This window comes from Danio rerio, chromosome 3 (assembly GCF_052040795.2).
Source record: "Danio rerio strain M-AB ecotype USA chromosome 3, GRCz13ab, whole genome shotgun sequence".
NCBI classification, from domain to species: Eukaryota; Metazoa; Chordata; class Actinopteri; order Cypriniformes; family Danionidae; genus Danio; species Danio rerio.
In genome coordinates, this window is record NC_141023.1 from 59936951 (window position 1) to 59960619 (window position 23669).

Here is a 23669-nt window from a genome sequence, read left to right on the forward strand (position 1 = left end):
TTTATGGCTTTTTATTCTAATTCTTTCATCTACATTGTAAGAAGTTCTACATAAACAGACTTAAAATAAAAGGAGTTAAAGGGGCTACTTACAACAGTTTATCTTTGGTTTTCTTTTCTCGAGGAAATGGATACTTCCACTGTGTGATGCGGCCCACCTCTCCTGACATGAACGTGAGGTAGCGTAATGTTTCAACAGCAACATTGGTGTGTGGGACTTTGCGCAGTCCCTCACGCTGCCAGATATAGACTGCCACCACAGGGGAGTTGTAGTTCTGAACCCACTGCACGTCTCCAGACTCGCTGTCCACTGTCACCACTAGACCATCGCCATTGGACACAAAGTGGGCCATATCTGTGAAACAAAGAAAACAATGTTGTGCTACAAAAGAAGAGCGAAAGGGTTTCCGGCTATATAGTGATCAACATGGCTGATTTCTCACTGTATTTGGTGTCTTCATCTGGAAGGGTGAAGGCATAGTCAGAGTAAGTAGCATTCCAGCGCAGCTCTCTGCTTTTGGTGTCATACATAGTGATCGTGTATTCTGAAGAACAGCACAATCAACAGATCAGCAGATTTAAAGTTTGATACTTAAGAAGATTAACAAGTATCTTTGTTGTTAAAATCTTATTTTGAACATCTTTACATTTGTCAGAAGGCACAGGGTTTCCACTACATTCACTTGTCCATGGCGGGCGCCAAGCCAAAATTGATCCCGCCACGGCTACATTACAGCTTTCCATTCAAAACATTCAGTCGTGTTTTTTTAATAGCGGGTGATAATCGCAGTATCTCATCAAAACCTATTAAAAGGTAAGTGAATTATAATCGTGCAAACTTTTCTGTAACCGTAGTAGTGCTGTGCGTCATTTGTTTAACCCTTTAAGGTGATGTGCTGACTGACTGACTTGCCGACTGACAGGTGTGTGATGCCAGCAAACACAATGTATAGCCGTTTCACTTTACTTCAGCACATTAATACGGCTCTGTAAGTCTATTGGAGATTCCTAAATATTCCTAAATATTCCTAGCAAATCTAATAAATGTTGGAGACATTGTTACATAAACGCACTAAATCGCACTTCAGCAGCGTTTACTTGAAAGCGCACAAGAAGATCTTCGCTTGAGCAGCGTATATTTGAGGGGACGTGCAAGATGTGCAATTTTGTGCGATTGTCACGATTGACATGCGTAATCTGAACTTCAGCGGATATTCGCGCCATGTTAACCAATCAGGATCTTTCTCTTGTATGGGCATGCTTATGACGTAGCGTCTGTTATTGGTGTCCCGGGGGAAAATCCTCCAGCCGACACCGGACAACAGTTGATTAAACTGGGCTCGGCTCAGTTGGAAGCACCGCTGAAAGCCTCCATCATCTAGGTTAACTTTCTAAAGGAGTTTATGAATTCACAGAGCTGGGTGCACCTCTGAAAGGATCTAGTGGAGTCAGACACGGCTCCAAATATATTGATGCTGTTTTTCAGGTTTCATAAAGCACATAAACATAGCTATTCTCTCAATAAAATCCATGTTAGCCATTAAGAAACGAAGCTACAGTCATCAGGCGGACAGAAGCCCCGCCTATGATGCGAATTCGTGTCCATTGCTTAGTGATTTTCATGCGCGAATAAAGCGGATTTGACACGCGAATGAAGCGAGTAAACTCAAAATGTTCAAGTGTCTATTTACATGCGATTTATCCGCACGTACTGCGTCTGATGTGAACACAGCATTAGGATGTTGATGTTGCCGTCCACTCTGCAGATCTCTCGCGTACCCCCATACTGAATGTAACCCCTATCCATGACTTTTCCTTCACCAAACTTAACTGATTTCTGTAAGAATCTTGGATCCATGCATGTTCCAATAGGTCTTCTGCAGTATGTGTGATGACTGGGATGCAGTTCAACAGATGATTCATCAGAAATATCTACCATCTGCCACTTTTTCAAATGATCAACTAGTGGTCAAGTTATTCTTTTTTTGCTCATACAACTGGGATCGACAACAAAACTTTGTCAGGTAGTGCAGATTGTCACCATGAATTGTTAAAAAGAATCAAATATTGGCACGATTGTTCACAAAGCAAAGACTCAGACATCATGAGAGCATGAGCCTTTGTCTATGGGCTGTTTGACATGCCTTAACAGGCTAACGCAAAACACTGATGTAAAGCTCATCTGAAAGACTAAATGTGGTGAAAATTAATTTAATAATAAGAGTCTATATCAGACTATATCAGACTAGAATAATTCTCCAGCTGTTAAAGAAATGGCTTCGGATAACACTTACTGACAAAGTATAACACACAAATGCACTAATGCATTACTATTTACATTCATTCATTGTCTTTTTATCTTAGTTTATTTTATTAATCTGGGGTCGCCACAGCGGAATGAACCGCCAACTTATACAGCATATGTTTTATGCAGTGGATGCCCTTCATAGCTGTAACCAATCACTGGGAAAAATCTATGCACACTCATTTACAGACACACACTACGGACAATTTAGCCTTCCCAATTCACCTGTACCGCATGTCTTTGGACTTATGGGGGAAACCGGAGCACACAAACAAGGGAAGATCAAGCAAACTGGCCTAGCCGAGGCTCAAACCAGCGTCCTTCCTGCTGTGAGGCGATCGAGCTGCTCACTGCACCACCTTGACACCTTTACTATTTACATTACTCCATAAAAATGTTGTACGTTTTAACAATGTTTGTTAGTATGCTATTGTTTATTATGTGTTGTGTAAAAACAACAATACTCTACTGTATATAGCTAAATATACAAAGCAACAAATGCTTAACTGGAGACCTCTCTTGTCTTTTTAGAGTTCAAAATAATTTTGTAACAAGAGTTGCTTTTGTATGAAACACAAATACAGCCTCTCTATGAACAAAAGTGAATATTAATCTAAATACTAAAATATTGCATCTCAACAGAATTATTACTAACACATTATTGTAATGACAATTAGTTAATTATTAAGCATCATTTTAAAAAAGCAATACCATAAAAACCCAGCAATAAAACTTAGCAATCACTGCATTTTTACTTTTAAACCAAAGCATTTCTACTTGTGGAGTGTTTTTTTTCAAGCTAATTCAGACATACAAGCACAGATGATTTGATTTGATATTAAAATCAGGTATAGATTGTGTTTTACCTGTGCGGCCAAGGTAAAACAGGGACGAAGATGGACATAACATCTCAGCATAGGAGGAAGTCAGAGTCTGCTTCTTTTCACCAGTCAGCAGATCCACAACATACCACACATCCTGCTTCTTACCTACAACCACACATCAGCAAAAACATCACATACTTGGACATGGGGCTAAATGCAGTTTTCAATGTTCAGTCCAATATCAGCTCCATCTGTGATAATTCTACTCTACGTGTTCAATATGTAATAGAAATATAAAATGATTCAATATTCAGATTTGATCATCACAAATCCAAATAACTCTTACCACAGGCTCTATCAAAGGAAAACTACAGCATCACAACCTCATTCAATGAAGTTACAAACCAGACATTCTCTTATGTAAAGCACTTTGAATTGCCACTGTTTGTGTGAAATTCATTCATTCGTTTTTTTTTTCGGCTTAGTCACTTTATTAATCTGGGGTTGCCACAGCAGAATGAACCGCCAACTTATCCAGGATATGTTTTTTACACAGCGGATGCCCTTCCAGCAGCAACCCATCTCTGGGAAACACACTCATACACTACGGACAATTTAGCCAACCAATTCACCTGTACCACATGTCTTTGGACTGTGGGGGGAAACCGGAGCACCCAGAGGAAACCCACACGAATGCTGGGAGAACATGCAAACTCCACACAGAAACGCTAACTTACCCAGCCGAGGCTCGAACTAGCGACCTTCTTGCTGTGAGGCAACAGCACTACCTACTGCGCCACTGCGTCGCCTTGTGTATAAAACGTGCTTTATAAATAAACTTGCCTTGCCTTATCTCTTACTAACAAAAACAAATATTCCTTGAAACCAAAGATGATAAAAATAAGGAAAAGTAAATGTAATAATATTGGCAAAATCGTATTAATAAAATAAGGATACACAATAAAATGACAAATACATACGATATAAATAATCATACAATTAGAGGTGCAGTAGGTGATCTGCCAGAATGCTAGCATTAGCATAATGGCTTGGAAATTTTACGACCCTCCCCTGCTGTCCAAAGCCACGCCTCCTTAAGTCATAAACGTGCGAATGCGCACTGATTACATATAAAACTAGATCATGTCATTCAGCAGTTAGAAAACTCTATGGAGACGCACACTTTATCAAGCGTAGTTGTTAACAGGCCAGTGAGTGCTGGATTATATTATATTATTATGTTATTATATTATATTATATTATATTATATTATATTATATTATATTATATTATGATTCACAGGCTGTCACTGATCAACAATAAACAAATAGGTGAATATAAATCAAACTTCACCTCAGAAAAGCTGGAAAAGCACATTTACTGATGTTGCGTTATTAAACTAAATAAAAATGTTATCACAAAAAAAGGAGTGCTAAAAACTTCTTTAAAATATTTTTTTTAAATGTTTTGCATTACACTTACCCTTACGTTACCAAGACAATAAGTGACTTTTCATTTTCAATTTTGCTCAATGATTCTTGTACATCGCTTGTTACATTCTCCTTTTACACTTGAACAACTAAACGAATGCTCAGGTCTATTTAACCGACTATATCATCAATGCTGTAAAAGGTACTCCATGAACTTTAAAATATCTTTTGCCGGACGTTTTGAGTGGCTGAACAACACTTCCTTGTATATAAACCAATTCATAAACAACAACAATCTATATCAGCTTTGTGTGGCTAAAATAGTTTTAAAACATACCTGTCTAAAATAAATACTTCAGCAGCAGCCGGGGAGTCACCCTTCAGAGCATTCTTTTGAACTGCATAACGTCACTGCCCATCAGCATGCAAAAGTAATTCCGACATTTATTCAGGGTTTAGAAAAGTTTTGGTTCTGCATTTTTAGAAACAATCTTGCTTTTCATGCATACAAGGCCACATTGGTCTTTCTGAAAGAACTTCCGGTTGATGCAGAGTTTGCCTCATGTCTCTCAGTCAGCAGTAGATCCGTAATCTTCACGTGTGCGCGAGTTATTTGTCGGTAAGACAATATTTAATTGGATGAACATTTTTAGTTTTATGCCTTATCCAGAATATGAAAATACATATAAACACATTTAGATCGTTTACTTTAATCATTACTATTGCAATGTGAAGAGACTTTCAACCAGCACAACAAAAAATGTTTCTAAAGACAATCACCTACTGCACCTTTAAACAGTGATATAATGAATAACTCAATGAAGAATAAATAAAAAAGCATTCATTAAGCAACATATACACAGGTTGCTATAAAGATCCTTCATCTTGAGGGTTGAATGAAATGTGAAGCTTGTATGTTTGTTAAAGCATATTACTTTGCACATTTTGCACTAAACTCAGCTTTGAAATAGTTATATTTGAATATTTTACATGCTCCATGTCTTGATTGTTCTACTTTTAGTAATCAACAAAATGCCAAGGACAGTACAAAGGCATAACCTTTTAGTGCTCAAATATATTTAAGGTATATTTACCAAGGTTTCTGCAGGTTTCACCGAGTTAAATTTAAGACTTTAAGACATTTTTAAGATCATTATGAATAAAATTTTTGACTTGTAAAGCGTTAAAGGCTAAGGAATTTTTCAAATGACCTAGATGGAAAAGATTACTATTAGCCTTATCAAAAAAAAAAAAAAAACTTTTAAACAAATGTTATTGTAAAGAAAATAATTACACCATTATCATATATAGTTAAAAATTACCTTTTTTAAATAAACGTTTTATTGAGATGGATTGGTGGTGATTGTATGGGTGTTGGCCACATTGGGTTGCAATACATGAACAAATAAAAATTAAGACCTGTTAAAAAAATATTTCAGACCTACAACACAATATTTCAGTAAATTTAAGACTTTTTAAGGCTTAAATTTTGATTTTGGGATTTAAGACATTTCAAAACAAAAGGGGTTTTCCTACATGCTTGCCATTTTCACCTTTCATTTTACCCTTTATCATCTTAAAAGACCAAAAGTCCACAGAAAACTGATGTGACATGGGTAAATGTTCTCTCCAGGATGTGTAAACAGACATCAACAAGTCAGTTCAAACACACCACATGTTTATGCTTCGAAACACGTGTGGCTTTGAGTTCAAACGAGGCCATTTCCTGTGGGTTACACTTTTTTACAATTGCAACTTAAATGCAAACGAATAAACAGTTAATAAATCCTTTAGAGTGATTAACAAGTAATGAGTTTAAATCATTATTTTACCTTTATGTCTGCAGTCTGATTTAATCACTGTTTGGCCTACTCCTTATGGGTTGGGAGGGTGTTATTTGAGGTATAGCTGCCTTGTGATTATGCACCCTTGATGGTTAAGAAAGGGTGGTACAGACAGACAGTCTTGTGGTGTTTGTGGAGAGATTACAAAACAATCCACAGTACCACCCCTCCTGCAGTGAGGCTATTAGGAACTGATCAGTTCCCCAATTTCTGCCACAACTTCAGGGTAGTCTAATCGTGTTCAAAATAAATCCCCCACTCACTCCGAAGGGCAGATACCCTGAAGTGGGGACTTTAATAACCAGACTTTAAGCAAAGAGCTTAGAATGACCAAGAGGCAACACTCAATATAATGTTCCACTGCCACAGCAGCGCCCAGCAACAGCCCTGGATTCCGCCATTTTGGAGTGAAAGCGATCGGCCGTCCATTGGATCTCATTACTGTCGCGATGGCAAGCAGCTGCTTTGTTTTTTATTTATTTATTTAAAATGCGCATCAAAACTGAGATACAACCTGAAAGACGACAATACAACACTTATTTTCACAATCATCAGCATTTTTAATAGTTTATTTTACAGACTTATAATATGCTGTTGTTCTATTGGAGTTTTCATTCCAAAATGGCCGCCGCACCCTCTAGTGGCTGTTTCCTAAATTAAACTTGAGTGTCGCCTCTTGGTCATTCTAAGCTCTTTGATTTAAGTCAGGGGTCACCAAACTTGTTCCTGGAGGGCCGGTGTCCTACAGATCTTAGCTCCAACCCTAATCAAACACACCTGAATAAGCTAATCAAGGTCTTACTAGATATACTTGAAATATCCAGGTAGGTGTGTTGAAGCAAGTTTGAGCCAAACCCTGCAGGGACACCGGCCCTCCAGGTGCGAGATTGGTGACCCCTGCTTTAAGTCATTTGCATAGACTTAGCAATAAAAGACAACATCATTTATTTCACCCATTGTATTGTTATCATGTCAGCACTAGGCAGCAACAACAAGAATTCTCTTTTTTGAACCCTGCAGTTATAGTCAAGTAGACTATCATTAACCTCAGATAAAACACATTTATACCTCATATGAAATGCCTGGTGAAAATGTAATACATCACAACAACACAAAACAACCTCTTTTTATACTTTAACTCAAATTCTCCTGCTATATTTAGGTTTAAAATTACTTGTTCATTTGTTTGGACATTGCTTGGAACACCATCTCCTTCCAAGCGTGCTCTTCAAAAGTGCAACTACATTTTGGAATTCACCCCAAATCTCTGAGACTGTCGACAAGCAATTGTAAAAGTGAGGTTTAATTTACCCATGTATAAGATGCCATCAGAACTGCGACAGGGTGATGCCTGAACCAGCTCAGGAATGGTAAACGGCAGTTTCTGCAAAAATAACAAACGTTAGAGTCATTTTTATATTTTTACAGAGTATATAAAGGAATCAGAGAATGAAATTCAATAGCCTTTAAGACCTTTTTAAAGACTCTTTCCATAGATTTCAGGACCTTATAACGACTTAAGTTTTAACCGGAAACTCTGGCGAGACTTTAACTTACAGTATATTCACTATATTAATGTAAGTAACTAATCCAAAGCTAAAACATTATTTATATACTAAATAAAAAGCTATTAAATCTAGCTAATTCAGCAGGTTGGCGCCTATAGAACTGCAGAAATAACGGTGTTGCTACTTGACCTCAAACGTTTCACTTCAGAATGAGATTGCCATTTCTAAAGCTAACTTTGCTAAACATAGCACCATCAACTTACAGAGAATGAGGAAGTGCTTCATGAGAAATGAAAAATACTCTCACCGTCAATCCTTCATTATTCTTTCCTCCGAGAGAGTACAAACTGCCATCATTGGGATCCGGGAGAAATGCAGGCCTATGAATTCAGAACAAAAGATCAAACAATGTATTCAGGTTTGCACGATATGTTCGAAGTTTGATGTTGTTCCAAACCAGAATTCTGTTGTTTGTTTTTTTAAAGTTCTCATAGAACACAAGAGGGCACTAAAAAGTACTGTTATATGGACAAGAGCCTTGAAGATTTCCAAAATGATCTTTAAGATTATTTGAGCCTGATTTATCAAATGAACATTTGACAAAAATATTGGGCATACAGACATTTTAACACAAAATCAATATGGATGTGAGTGGTAGCTGTGATGGAATCTCACGCCTGGTCTCAGCTTGTATACGCAAGTTTTTCATTAAGCATAAAAGGTTTTCTTTATCCATTTGGATGTCTAAAAGTTGACTCATGTTTTCTTTTATTTTTTGTTTATAGTTCAACAAGTTTTTTTTTTTTTTTTTGGAGCAATTTGTTATTTTTTATTACATTAATATTAAGGAATATTAGGCTTTATTACATGGCTGTCTGATATACTCAATTCTGATTGCTCTATCAAGCCCTTCCAATGTATTTTATTCCGGGATAACAACTGCTAAATAACACAGAGTCATCCAGGAACTTTTAATCACCTTGACTGTCAGTGAATTTATTCAAATCTATATACTTACATCCACACTCATATATATCTGCTTGTCTGTCACGCTGCAGATTTTGACTGTTTGGTGCAAGAACAACACGTAGGGTAATATACACTTTACTTGGGAGGTTTTGCTAAGTTTTGTTTTACTGTTTGGCATCATCTTTTGACTGAATAAAAGTTAGTGTGTACTCATTCTGTTTGTGTTCCTCTACGATTTGGTTTTATTAAAGAAAGAATAAACTTTGACAGCTCAGAACAATCTTTTGTGTCAGATATTTATGTTTTGTGGCAAGTAGCTGTAATGAGTGAAAGGTAATACTATGTAATATATATTTTAGAAATGTATAAGTATTTATTGGGGCATTATTCTGTCAGACATTATTCTGCAATATCAACCTCCTGGATGTAATTTAACCCTACTATATTATAGGTCTGCTTATCAATTTAATTGTTTGAAACGTGGTTAACAGTTGTTTTGATTCATGCTCATTTCAGTATTTATAATACTGGCTGGCTTATAATGACTGAGGGCAAGTGAAAATTTTAATATCGCAGAAAAAAGGGAAATGAGCCCTTTTTGAAGTTTCTATAAATAAAGGAAAAATAAATTACTTAAGTTGGCTGAATTTGCATGGTAACATAGCAAACATTTATGACTTCATTACGTTCCCTTTTACATAACTGCCACTGATAATTCATCTGAAGATCAGTGTTAATCTCACTCTTGGTCAGAGAAGTTCCTCTTTTCGGCCAGGTTACATATAACCATGCTGTAAACTTGAGAGGTGAGGCGTCTAAAATGTGAATATTTAGGGCGTACTCACACTATGTACAGTTGGCTTGAACCGGGCCGAAACACACTTGTCCGCCCTCCTGGTTTCCGTTTTTAATAATCTTTGACAGTTTGCGTTCATTGAACAGTGACAAAAATGAACAAATACACAAGAAACAGTCCCTTAAAAATCACGTCTTGTCTTCAGTTTTGCGTTTAGGCGCACTTTGCACTCACACTACAAGCATACCGCTGAGCCCAAGTGAACCGCGATCTGACACATCTCTTTCAACCTGGCCAGGGCTGGCCAACTGAACCGCGCCTAAGCCCGATTTAGAGCACTCACACTTCTCAAAGGATCAAGGAAACGGGCCTGGGCATGGTAGCATAGTGTGAGTGCGCATTTAGGGGTGTTGAAGCAAGTCGAACAGTTGGAGTGCGAATTAAAATGACGTGTAATTATATAAAACGTTTTATTTGGAAGATGTAATGTCAATATAATGTAAATATTTACAGTTAAAAAAACAAAAAACTGCACAAAATGAAACAAAACAGCAATGTTGTGCTCACTGGACCAGAATTGGGTGGCTTGTCTGTCAGCATCTAGACTGACTTCTTAAAACCAGAAAGCCTTTAATAGACTAAAGCCTCATCTACAGGCTTTACCAATTCAATGAGGAGAACTTAACAGTTCATATCAATCTAACAAAATAATCTTGTAAACACTCAACAATAGCTAAATTTGCCAAATCAACAATACAAGACTCATTAACAAAATGAAAGCAGCAGCATATAAGTCAAGTTTCACAAACTAATTTCGAGAGAAGCATGTGATATGATTGATCGCGGCTAGTCTCTCATCTTTGATCATTAGTAAGCAATCAGATAATTCCGACAACACATTATAAATAGCCAGTCTAGCATTACTCCCTTATCTTTGTTTTTTTAAAGAATCCCCATCCAACACATCTCCCACTTTTCCTCCTTTAATAGAGGAGCTCTCGAGAACTACCTCAGACCCCCTTAAATGCTTATTGGCCAGGTGGGAGCCCTGGGCTCAATTATCTCCAAGCTCAGAGTTCTCTCCCAGGATAGCATGCCAAACCTGCTATTATCATCAAGCAATATGTTAGTGTGAACTCTTGAAATGGTAGTTCCTAAGAAAGTGATGTGACGGTAGCCTAAAAACGTCATGTGCACTGGACTATGGATTTTCGATGTACTGACTGTGATCCACAAGGCTTAACTGCAATTGATAACTAGACGTTTTGGCTGTTTTTGTTGTTTTTAGATGCAGTGAAATCAAACTAAAATAGTTACGTAAATGTTGATACAGCAGAAACAAATTAATCTAAACACAGTCTCCATAACACTTTCTGAGGTGATGTTTGGGACAGAAACCTTTACTAGTATTCAAACACTTTATGATCAATGCACTTTAAATGAAGCGAAAAGAATTTTAAACAACCCATATCCCACTTTATGATCTTTTACCTTCTGGTAAAAGATACAGAACCTTCCGTTGGAAGTGGAGCAGACTTAAAGGGCACATAGGTTACCCCTTTTTCATATATATTAAGTCTTTTGTGACCCCAGAATGTGGCTGTAAAGTTTCAGCTCAAAACACCGATCAGAGTATTTATTATAGCTGTTTGAAGTGTCTGTATTATAGCTGGGAAAAGGTTGTTGCTGTTTTTTTGCACTGGGCCTTTAAGGCTAGTCATCCCCGCCCACCGTTTCCACGTGCCTGTTAGCAGCATGCCTCAATCGCCGCCCTCGGCTGCCTCAGGAAGCAGATCTCACAAAACGTTTGTGAGAAATACTACAGTAAGAACTTTACCAATCAGTATTTGATGCAAATTTTTGTGGAGTTGCAACAATGAGTTCACGCACACACAGCGCAGACACACACACACACATGGCGCAGACAAATAGCGTAGACACACACACATACATAGCGCAGACACGCAGACACACACACACACATAGCACAGACACGTAGCATAGACACACACATACATAGCGTAGACACACACATAGCACAGACACGTATCGCAGACACACACACATACATAGCGTAGGCACTCAGACACACACACACACATAGCACAGACACGTAGCGCAGACACACACACACACACATAGCGTAGATACGCAGACACACGCAGACACACACACACACGCAGACACACACACAAACACACAGAGACAGTGAGTAAGAAACGCGGCTGTGCTGATGAAGTGAATCTGAAGTGAATCGCTGTACTTCATTACACACGTGCACACGTTTTAAAACATGTTAAACTTGTAAAACTCACTCTTGATCACGTCTGATGATGACTGATGATCCTAGCAAACTGAACAGACCTTTTATTCCCGGTTGCTTTGCGCTCGTCCTGTCTTGTTGATATAATTATATGCATTACTATGAAGACATGTTAATGCGCCCAGCTGTCAATCAATATTGCGGTTGATCTGTAAACCGCTTCAATTGGTCCACCGTTTTTATGTTATTAAATTTGAAAAAAAAAAGGACTGGGTGTGTTTATATCACCTCAATATGACAGTCTATACAATATACTTACACACATGTCTGTCCAAACAGCTTTAAAAGTAGATTTTTCACCATAGGTGCACTTTAAGAACTCCTTTATCCCAGTGTTAATCAGACTGTTGAACACTAATCAATAGTGTGCATATGTTTTTCTTGTATGTAATCCCTTCACAGGGTTGCTTATTTTATAATTTTTATTGTGTCAGAACTTGCTGAAGTGCCCTGTGAGCCCAGAGAAAATTTGCCCTTATGGGACAATAAAGTATAGGAAAAAAAAAATTTTTTGGTAGCTGGTAGTGCACAGAATAATTGAGACGGACGTGTGTTTTAAAGTCCAAGATTAAAAATCAACAGATGAGCCTGCGACAGGTCTGACAGTCAAATGATGATTTATTTCAGTCGCCACATTTATCAACACGATTGCCGGTGTGATGGGATTTGTCTGCATATGAATATTTCAAAAATGTATTTGTGTTCTCAGATCTGCGTTCTTTCTACGTTGAACTGATAAATGAGGCCCAAAGTGTTGGGAGTTTTAATCAGTAGTTTTGAGAGATAAAAGACTGAACAGGAAAAATCGTGCTTGTGCAGCATCTTGCACAGTTTCTGTTATTAGTTTTAATGATGCACAAACTCTGTGTAAATAAATGAAAGAATACTTACTCTGACACGTGCGTCGGGACTTGTAAAACAGGATCTGCATTGAAAATGAAAAGTTTAAGAATTATACATTTCTTTACATGTAATTGAAGAGATGAGCAAACATGAAGACAATGCAAAGCAAACAAAGATTTGGGAGTTCACAGATATTAATCTGTTTAAATAAATGATTTCATTAATTCGTACTGCTCTCAGGATATACTCTATTAGATATGACCTTAGTCAAATGAATATACAAGTTATAAGTTTGTGTCACCATATATATATATATATATAGAGGGCTTAACATGGCGAGGCAGTGGCGCAGTAGGTAGTGCTGTCGCCTCTCAGCAAGAAGGTCGCTGGTTCGAACCTCGGCTCAGTTGCCGTTTCTGTGTGGAGTTTGCATGTTCTCCCTGCCTCCGTGTGGGTTTGCTTTGGTTTCCCCCACAGTCCAAAGACATGTGGTACAGGTGAATTGGGTAGGCTAAATTGTCCGTAGTGCATGAGTGTGTGTATGAATGGTTGTGTGGATGCTTCCCAGAGATGGGTTGCGGCTGTAAGGGCATCCTTACTTACCTTACTTACTTATCCATATTAAAATTACTTGATTTAGAGTCATTTTACTTTTTGTGTGTCGTGTATGAGCTTGCTCAATAATCATGAGCATATGGGTCAGGGTTTCATATATTACAATAGTTTTCATAATTTTCAGAGCCCAAAATGAAGGATTAACCCAATTTATCTCTGACCACACCATACATAAACAGTTCATTATTTCTTAGCCACAAATCTCAAATGTGTCAAAACAAGCAAAATAAAGCTGAATACTATACTTGTTTTTATTTAACAAAAAATATGCACAGTCATTTGCCCTAAAGGTCCCAGATCACCAGTTAACTACACATAAATGGGGAGTTATTCTCCCAATAAAGCAATGTTATTCTAAAATAAATTATAATTAAACCATATTAATGCAAAAGAAAGCAGGTAAAAAAACATACTGTGTGATAATGAAAGGATGATCACACACACACATGGTTAATGATGTGATAGACCCATAAATAATCTGTTCAAAGAATGGTTAAAGTGAAAGCAACTGGCGCTGCTTACAATAAGTCAACTCTAGAACTCTTGAAATCAGCAAGACTGTAGGTGCATTTTCCTCCCTTTTTGTCCAGTCTATTTGTAAGAGAACCGATCGCATCAGTTGTGTTTCTAGACACAGTTGCTTCACAAAAGGAAACGGGAGCGTGCATGCGTTATAAATAGTCGCGCGCATCACCTTAGCTGTTAGCGCTAGTGATTATCCTCTCACTCGGTATTCACCTGCTTTGCTCGCGCGAAGTTGCGAAAGCAATTATTTTTGTCAGTCGTGTTGCTTCTCGATCGCCTGTGCATGCGTATTTGACCATCCTTATTGTCGAACCCTGCTTTTAACAATTATTATCTTTGAAAATTATTTTCAACCAGCCAAAGTGGCTAGTGGGAAGTGTCTGTCTTACCCGCCACTGCGCCGAAATCTACCCGCATTTGGCAGGTGTTAATGTAAAGCTCTGTTTATATATATATATATATATATATATATATATATATATATATATATATATATATATATATATATATATATATATATATATATATATAGTACAGGTTTTGACAGGTCAGGTATATAACAAATGTGGTTCTTTACATCACAATTCAAATGAAATAATATTGAATATAGTGCAACGGCCGCTAACATAGGCTGCAGTCATGTAGCTCCAGCATGTCTGACTTGCTTAGCCTGTTCAACAGGTTTACTTAGAAACAGGTGAATGAAATGCAACCTAATTCACTTGAAATATTGCCCCTCCCAGTTTTTGTTAATATAAAAAATCTTGCAAACAAACAACTTTGCAATTACTAGTAGATATATTTCAGCCTGTATGAACAGATCTTTGAATATTGTGTTGCGCAATGGAGAGCCTTTAATTCAAAAGCTCTTAGAACCACAATAATACAAACCAGTAAACAGTGCTGGTGTTAGCTTCCACAGGCTACCAGGGCGTACACTGTGAAACAATTTGATCTCATGATACACCAGTTTAAAAATGGATAGATCTTTTAAGCAAGATGCATACCTTCTTTCAAGGTCCATTTGATGGTTCCAGATATCTTGCTGACAGCATGAAGGTTCCCATCTAAGGTGGACACAAAGAGCAGACTTTCTGGTACAGACACTGTACTACTGCTGCAGAAGCCCTGCAAGAACATGCAAAAAAAAAAAACATTTGAAACACAACATTGCAATAGAATTTTAAAAAATAAACAAGCGATAAACCTCACACATACAGTCTGAAGAATGAGCATTCAGACAAACACTAAATAATAATCCAGGGACAGGCTCTACAATGGTTTAAGTCATACTTAACTGACCGCTACCAGTTTGTGAATCTTAATGGACAGCCTTCACAAATCTGCCCAGTAAAGTATGGGGTGCCTCAAGGATCAGTTTTAGGCCCTTTACTGTTTACAATTTACATGCTACCTCTGGGAGACATTATTAGAAGACATGGGATCAGCTTTCACTGCTATGCAGATGATACTCAATTATATATTTCCACTAAACCTGACGAGACGTCTGAACTTTCTAAACTAACTGAGTGTATCAAAGACATCAAAGACTGGATGACCAACAATTTTCTTCTCTTAAACTCAGACAAAACAGAATTATTACTTATTGGGCCTAAGTCTTGCACACAGCAGATCTCGCAACTCAATTTACAATTAGAGGGATACAAAGTTAGCTTTAGCTCTACTATAAAAGATTTGGGTGTCATATTAGACAGCAATCTAACTTTTAAAAACCATATATCCCATGTCACAAAAACTGCCTTCTTTCATCTGAGAAATATCGCTAAATTACGAAATATGCTATCCATCTCAGATGCAGAAAAGCTAGTCCATGCTTTTATGACTTCGAGACTGGATTACTGTAATGCTCTATTTGCTGGCTGCCCAGCATCCTCTATTAACAAACTTCAATTAGTACAAAATGCAGCAGCCAGAGTTCTGACCAGGTCTAGAAAATATGATCATATAACCCCAATTTTATCCTCCTTACACTGGCTGCCTGTTAAATTTCGTATTGAATTTAAAATATTACTTCTCACCTATAAAGCTCTAAATAATCTAGCTCCTGTTTATCTAACCAACCTTATGTCTCGCTACGAACCAACTCGCTCTTTAAGATCTCAAAATTCAGGGCTTCTGGTAGTACCTAGAATAGCAAAATCAAGTAAAGGAGGTCGAGCCTTCTCTTTCATGGCTCCTACACTCTGGAATAGCCTTCCTGGTAATGTCCGAGGCTCAGACACACTCTCCCAGTTCAAAACTAGATTAAAGACCTATCTGTTTAGTAAAGCATACACTCAATGCATCACCTAGCGGGTTCCACACAGGCTTCTGCATCTTGCTTATATACACGATGAACAGCAGCTACGCTAATTATTCCCTTTATTCTCTATTTTCACCTGGGGATACTCATCCCGAGGTCCTCAGATTAGGCGGAGTCACTGATTGGATCCAAGACCAGCGACGTGATGATCCCAAGGATTCCATATCCGGGACCAGGCCATATCCTGAGCTGCTGCTGCGCTGATGGTCGTGGGGAGTGGAGAACATGTGTCTGATTACAGCGACGCTCCAGGGACAGACGAGTCTTCATTGAGGCCATCTTCCAGCATAAACCACGGCGAATGAAGTTCTGCACAAGACTTTTGGCCAGCGGAGAAATTAAAATGGTCGTGCCCAACTGAGTTTGGTTCTCTCAAGGTTTTTTTTTTTCACTCCCATCAGGTGAAGTTTTTTTTCCCTCTCCGCTGTCGCCACTGCCTCGCATGGTTCAGGATTGGTAGAGCTGCGCATCGATGAATTTGCTCTTCAGTGTTTGAACTCTCAGTAATGATTAAATCACACTGAACTGAGCTAAACTGAACTGAACTTAAACACTAAAACCTGAACCACACTGTTCCAGTTACTATGACCATTTATGTGAAGCTGCTTTGACACAATCTACATTGTAAAAGCGCTATACAAATAAAGCTGAATTGAATAATAATAGCATACACATTAAAAACCAAGAGTATACATTTAATTGAACATTTTCTATTTTCTTCCTCTGACTCAAAAATAATCAATAAGTATGGCTTTGAATAAAAAAATTGGATGGGTTGAGGTAGGGCCGGGCGATTTGGCGTAAAATCAAAATCTCGATTAATTGAACATTTTACCTAGATTACGATTAATAAGCGAGTACTTTATTTATTTATTTATTTTTGCCCTCATATTTCACTGACAGGTTTTGTACAGTATATGCTCACAAATTAAAAGTGAGAGATTTCTAAATGAAGGATGCATTACTTGTTTTTAAAATAATTGAAGATAACACATCCTATCCACTATCAATAATTATTTATTGAACATAAACATTGAACAACTGAAATTAAAACACTCATTGCCTAAAACCAAGTCACTTTCCTATAAAAAAGTGAAACTTAATAAATTAGGACTTTTGGAATCAAAATAAGTAATTTTCAATGTTTTTCATACTAAAAGTAGAAAAAAATAAGCAATATTACAGAAGCTATTGCTGCGCCCTAAATCGCATACTTATGCACTATTCTACACCATTTTGTAGTATAAACAGTGCAAGTAGTGTAATAAGTGCACTTTAATTACCCAGATGATGCACTCATTCAGCTGGTAAAATGTAGTGTGGAATGATGGACACTTCACACACTCAACGAGCGCAGGTTTGCTCATGTAGCTGAAGGAGCGGAGCTATCGGGCGCTTATGTTGGATAACTTTTATTTTTTTGGATTGTGAAAGCGAAATTCTCCTAAGAGAGTGATTATAGCGCCTCACAATGGTGAATGCGGTTATACTCATGGCAGGTGTTATTTGATAATTCGGTCGTTTATTTCACTGATTTGGCAACCGTCAAACGTCATCAGGGAAACGGTTTAAATTTCCGCCTAGTAAAAAACAATAGTGCTCCATTTGGGATGACACTACATATAACATATACTATACTGTTAAGTGTGTAAGTGCATAAGTACATAGTTTGCCATTTGAGACGCAGCTTATATCTCTTCTAAATAAAATAACTCTTGCATATCCTGTAAATAACATTGCATTCTTTGCATCTTCTATTAACTAATATTTGCATGTAAATAATAATTTTAATGTAATGGAAAATATGCAGACTCAAGGCATCTCAGCGCAGCTTCTAATCATCACCAATGTAGTGCAAAGTAAGGCTCAAGAATGGGGCCATTGTCATACTTGACCAGAGATCAGATGTGGCTGCAGAAATATAAATTCGTCTCAGCCTTTAACAGAGCAGGGTCACGTGACTCCACATGCGGTAGGGAAAGTATTTTAAAAAATCGTCCTAGAAAAATTTGATTGATTATATGTTCTGAATGTCGATTCAAATTAAAATGGAGCACTAATGTTTTTCACTAATGTTTTTTACTAAGCGTAAATTTAAACCGTTTCCCTGATGACGTTTGACGGTTTGACTTACTCACCATTGAGTTTGACTTACCATTGTGATTTGTATGCCAAAGCTGAGTGGCCTTCTCTGTATGTAAGAAGGTACACCCACTAGATGACTCTACAAGGCTCTTCTGGGACTGGTGCCTTCTTACCCATGTTCCCTTCTTCATAAGTCTAAAAGACAGTATGCCCTACACTCAAGTGAATCATATCATTTGACTGTTACCTGGGTTCGAACTGAAATAGGCAAGTGAGCCTTTAGTCACGCCGCCCCCTCATCCTGGAATACTCTTCAGCTTGAACTAAAGATATCTGAGCTCATCCCAATGGCATCGTTTCGCTCTATCCTTTTAAACAAACAACAACAGTCCATTTCTCAATGTATGTGTTTTTAATATATTGAAATGTGGTAAAGCTGGAGAATTGAGCTGTATTTTAATATTATATTAATTTTCTATTTATTATTAATATTATTACTTTTTTTTATTGTGTGTTGCAAACCTCTTGGCCAGGTCACCCTTGTAAATGAGATCTTGATCTCAATGGGTTTTTATCTAAATAAAGAAACATATAATTGCACAACCCTAGCCTGAGGGCAAAAAAAAATGAATTTAGCAAACCACCCCTTCAAGTGCCACCAATGTATTTTGCATTTACATTCTACCCATCCAACACTGGTCTGACTCTGAAGAGACAAAAAAAAGCACTTAACTGAATGATACTGCTGAATTGTGTGTGAACAGGCTCTTCATTCATTTTCTTGTCGGCTTAGTCCCTTTATTAATCAGGGGTCCCCACAGCGCAATGAACCGCCAACTTATCCAGCAAGTTTTTACGCAGCAGATGCCCTTCCAGCTGCAACCCATCTCTGGGAAATGAACAGGCTCTTATCTTAATATATTTTTGGACACCAAACGTTAGTTGTTACCAAGACATTCTAAGTAAAACCCTAATTTAACGTTGAAACTTGCACAAGGAGTCTGAAAAACCCTCACCACTATGACATGGAGGTGGTCAATACACCAGCAGATAAGATGAACAGGAAATTTGTCAGCAGTATTAAATGCGACCCCATCTTTAGTTTTGTGCAGTCCAAAATTTTATCATTTGCATGTTCATTTGTTTTCCCAGTTAAAAGCTCAAGTGATTTTAAAGCACTCAAGCACATAAAGCCACAAAAGACAACTCAATTTACTACTTGCACAGCGTCTGACAGACAAACCTAAAGCATGTGCTCATGGATGCACTGCATTTCTGTGGCTTAATCTGCTTTAACTGCTACATGCACACAAAATATGTCACTGCTTTTGAGTTTTTTTTTTACTTTTGAAGCTTTAATTAGTGTCAGTGCATTTCAATTCATACAGTGCAGACTATGCAGCTTTAATTCATATTTCAAGCGTTTAAAAACACTGCTTTTGTTCATAGTTAGTTTCTTATTTTATTACATGCTTTATAGAGCTTGCTTGAGGACTTTTAAATTTATTAGGCTCGTCTTAGTTTCTGTTCGTTATAACAGGCGAAAAGCATTATATGATTATGGTTACAATTTCTTATAACTTTGACAATTCAAAAAAAATACAATAATCAAATTATATATATATATATATATATATATATATATATATATATATATATATATATATATATATATATATATATATATAATTATTTAATTCAAAATACAGTGATTACATAAAATGACCAGACCAACCAAAGTTAATCAGACCTCTAGACAGCCAGTTTACAACGCATTTCTCAAAAAACGCCCAACCCTGCTCATCTAGAGAAACTAGTCTTAGTGTGGGTGCAGGTTTATTAAATCAAGAGCTTGTATACACACTCGTCTGCTGAAAGTCTGTTAATGCAGGTTTAGTGGCTTTAATCTGACGGTTGGTGTAACTGGAGTCAGTTGGAGTCCATGCAAACATTACACACCTGTGAGATCTCTCACGGCCTCACACAGACATGGTCACCAACAAAACACAGAAGCAAACTCTTGGTTTCGGGAGAGAACAGAAATCATCCATACATCTGCTGAAACCACTACCACCACCCTCTCACTCCTCTGATAATAAACAACCATCACAATTTTTGAGAGCACTGTTTTACATGAAAGTTTCATGAAATGCTCCAACATAATATAGATTTTTTTTTAAAGAGAAACTATTAAACAATAAAAAGGGTCATAATTTGGTTTTAAGGGTCTCCAACAACAGGCTGATGTGCATGCAAGGTCAAAAAACACTTTCATGGTCTTATAATATGCATTTATTTTTACATATTTATTCCAGAGACTCCCAAATAATTTGTTCAGCGATTCATTTGTTCCCAAACCCTCCTTAGCACGAAGCTAATCTGCACTGATTGGTCAGATGGTTCGATTGGTCAACAGCGTTCAGTGCGAGACAGAGTGAAATGCCCACCACAGCTTTTCAACAATATTGAAGTAGTCAGAGTGCATAGTGTATGTGTGAGTATATCTGCCAACACTCCTGTTTTTCCTGAGAGTCACCCGTATTTCACCGTATTATCTCCCACCCTCCTTCCGTTTTGTTATTTATGCTGGAAAACTTCCATAATTTCAACCGTCCACCTTCCCGCAGGTCACCAACATTGGTATAGGATCTGATTGCAGTGGCGGCCCGAAACACACTTCATAGTAGTTACTAACACCCTAGTACACACTACCCGGTTCTAAACAGTGTTATTCTGACACCTCACCCTCGAACCTAACCCTCCGGGTCTCCTGGATTTTCAGGGACAACTGTTGGCAGGTATTTGTGTCAGCCCAATGCAGGAGTGCATTAAAGCAATGTAGTTAAACGCCAGCATATTGCTCTCAGTGTTTCCTCTAGGATTTTTTCCAGCTTTGGCGGCAGGCCTTTTTTACACAGATCTACCAACTACCTGCCACTATTTCAATGACCAATGTCGTGAGCGCAACAAGTTGAGATCGCATTTATGTAATAGTCTACGAGCATGCAAATCTTTTTGCTTGCGCGCCGATTTCCTCTGCTCATGCACAAATCTTCTTGCATGCCCCCTCAAATATACGCTGCTCAAGCGCAGATCTTCTTGTGCGCTCTTGAGTAAACGCTGCTGAAGTGCGATTTAGTGCGTTTATCTAAGAATGTCTCCAACATTTATTAGATTACTAGGAATATCTATGAATGTCTCCAATAGACTTATAGAACGATATTAATGCGTTCTGAAGTAAAGTGAAACGGCTTTACATTGTGTTTGCTGGTATGACGCATCACACACCTGTCAGTGCGCCAGTCAGTTAGTCAGCACGTAACCTTAAAGGGTTAAACAAATGATGCTCAGCCAGGGCCGGAGCAAGCTGAACTGCTGCTCTAGGCAAAGGACGGTCACGCCGCCCACAACCCTAAGGTGAGGGGGGGGAGCTTTCAGCTCTCTCTTCTGCCGCCCTAGACGCGTATATAACTGATGGCGCGGGGGATGAGGGTAGTGTCGCGGACGCCGCCCTCTCTATTCTGCCGCCCTAGACGCGGATATAACTAAGGGCGTGGGTGGTGAGGGTAGTGTCAGGGACGCCGCTCTCTCTATTATGCTGCTCTAGGCGGCCGCCTAGGTCGCCTCTATGGACACGCCGGCCCTGCGCACAGCACTACTACGGTTACAGAAAAGTTTGCACGGTTATAATTCACTTACCTTTTAATACGTTTTCGTGCGATACTGCGATTATCACATTAAAAAAAACACGACTGAATGTTTTGAATGGAAAGCTGTAATGTAGCCGTGGCGGGATTAATTTTGGTGTGGTGCCCTGCCATGGAAAAATTTATGTAGCGGAAACCATGGCTCTATGCTTTAACGTAAATAATAACAATGACACACATTCGGTATTAATGCACACAATGGCAAAAGCTGAACTATTCTGAAAATTGACTAAGTAAATGTCCAAGTGTAAATCTACTGTATTTTTATTCTACCGAGAAAGTCACACACATTTTGGGGCTACATATTGGAAAAGTTAGTAAATTAGCAGGAATGTTTTAATTTTTAGTAAACTATTCCTTTAGGTTCAGCTCTATTCATGCCATGTGTTCACTAATGTAGGCCTATACATCGTTGCCTGATTCTGAAGGCTTTATAAAGCATGTGATTGGCAAATTTAACCATATCTTGGACTTCCACATCCTCATTCCCCTTCTGCACAGCAGAAAAGGGAAATATGAGAAAACTATTTTAACAGACAATGGCTATGTTGCCATCCACCTATTTTTATGTGCATTTTGGAAATGCCACAATGCGCATAATAAAAAAAAATGCACATTAAAAGGTATGCAAATAACCGAGCAGGTTATACTTTGTTTTTCAATAAGAAAGGAAATACAAACTATGACGGAAACACTTATACTAAACAAATTCCAGTATGCGCAAAAAAAAGTAATGTGTTTTTGTTGTAAGAGATGATGTGATGATAAAATGTGTGTGAATGGACAAACCAGCAGGCTGAGCACATTGTAAAACAGCCGAAATGTTGATTTGCTCATTCTAAAATTGCCTTTACCATTTTAGTATTATTCATTTATTCATTTTCTTGTCGGCTTAGTCCCTTCATTAATCCGGGGTCGCCACAGTGGAATGAACCGCCAACTTATCCAGCTAGTTTTTACGCAGCAGATGCCCTTCCAGCAGCAACCCACCTCTGGGAAACATTTCAGTATTAATGTTATTATATTATTAATTTTGCAAAAAACAGAAATGTGCGCACATCTAGAAAAACTTGAAGGCAGGTGCACGATCAAAAAACAAACATTAGTAGCAAAAGATTCAAAGTAAATCGGCACACTGCCACTTTAGCTCTCAAAGAAATTTTTTAATGTCAATATCACAACGTTTCGACCGACATGGTCTTCATCAGGTCCTGATGAAGACCATGTCGGTCGAAACGTTAAAATGTTTTAAGTATACCTAGTAAGACCTTGATTAGCTTGTTCAGGTGTGTTTGATTAGGGTTGGAGCTGAAATCTGCAGGGCACCGGCCCTCCAGGAACAAGTTTGGTGACCCCTGTATTAAATAAAGAAAAGATTCACGCAGCTTCTTCTATCCACAGCAAATTCTGTTTTTACTTTTGGTATTTGGTGCCAGTTAATCATGAAGTGACAATTGTGTTCTCTTTGACTCATTAAATGTAAATGCTGCTTTATTCGTAAATCTTTTATGCGATTTTCCAACACAATCTCACGGCAACTCGTAAAGTTTACATTTCCAGTAAAGTATGAGGT

The 23669-nt window shown here is 37.9% G+C and overlaps 1 protein-coding gene across 7 annotated transcripts in view; it reads right to left on the reverse strand.

Moving 5' to 3' along the window:
• ern1 (endoplasmic reticulum to nucleus signaling 1) overlaps positions 1-23669 on the reverse strand; it is a 54944-nt gene that overhangs the window by 25502 nt on the left and 5773 nt on the right. For all 7 annotated transcript variants that reach the window (XR_015479843.1, XR_015479842.1, XR_015479841.1 and 4 more), the window contains exons 2-8: positions 14989-15109; positions 12890-12923; positions 8218-8290; positions 7714-7786; positions 3171-3293; positions 443-544; positions 93-354 (exon numbers count right to left, since the gene is read on the reverse strand). Coding sequence is in view for 1 of the 7 variants with exons in the window: in NM_001423672.2 (NP_001410601.1) it covers positions 93-354; positions 443-544; positions 3171-3293; positions 7714-7786; positions 8218-8290; positions 12890-12923; positions 14989-15109 (788 nt within the window). In the remaining 6 variants the exon portion in view is untranslated. The remainder of the gene's footprint in view (positions 1-92; positions 355-442; positions 545-3170; positions 3294-7713; positions 7787-8217; positions 8291-12889; positions 12924-14988; positions 15110-23669) is intronic.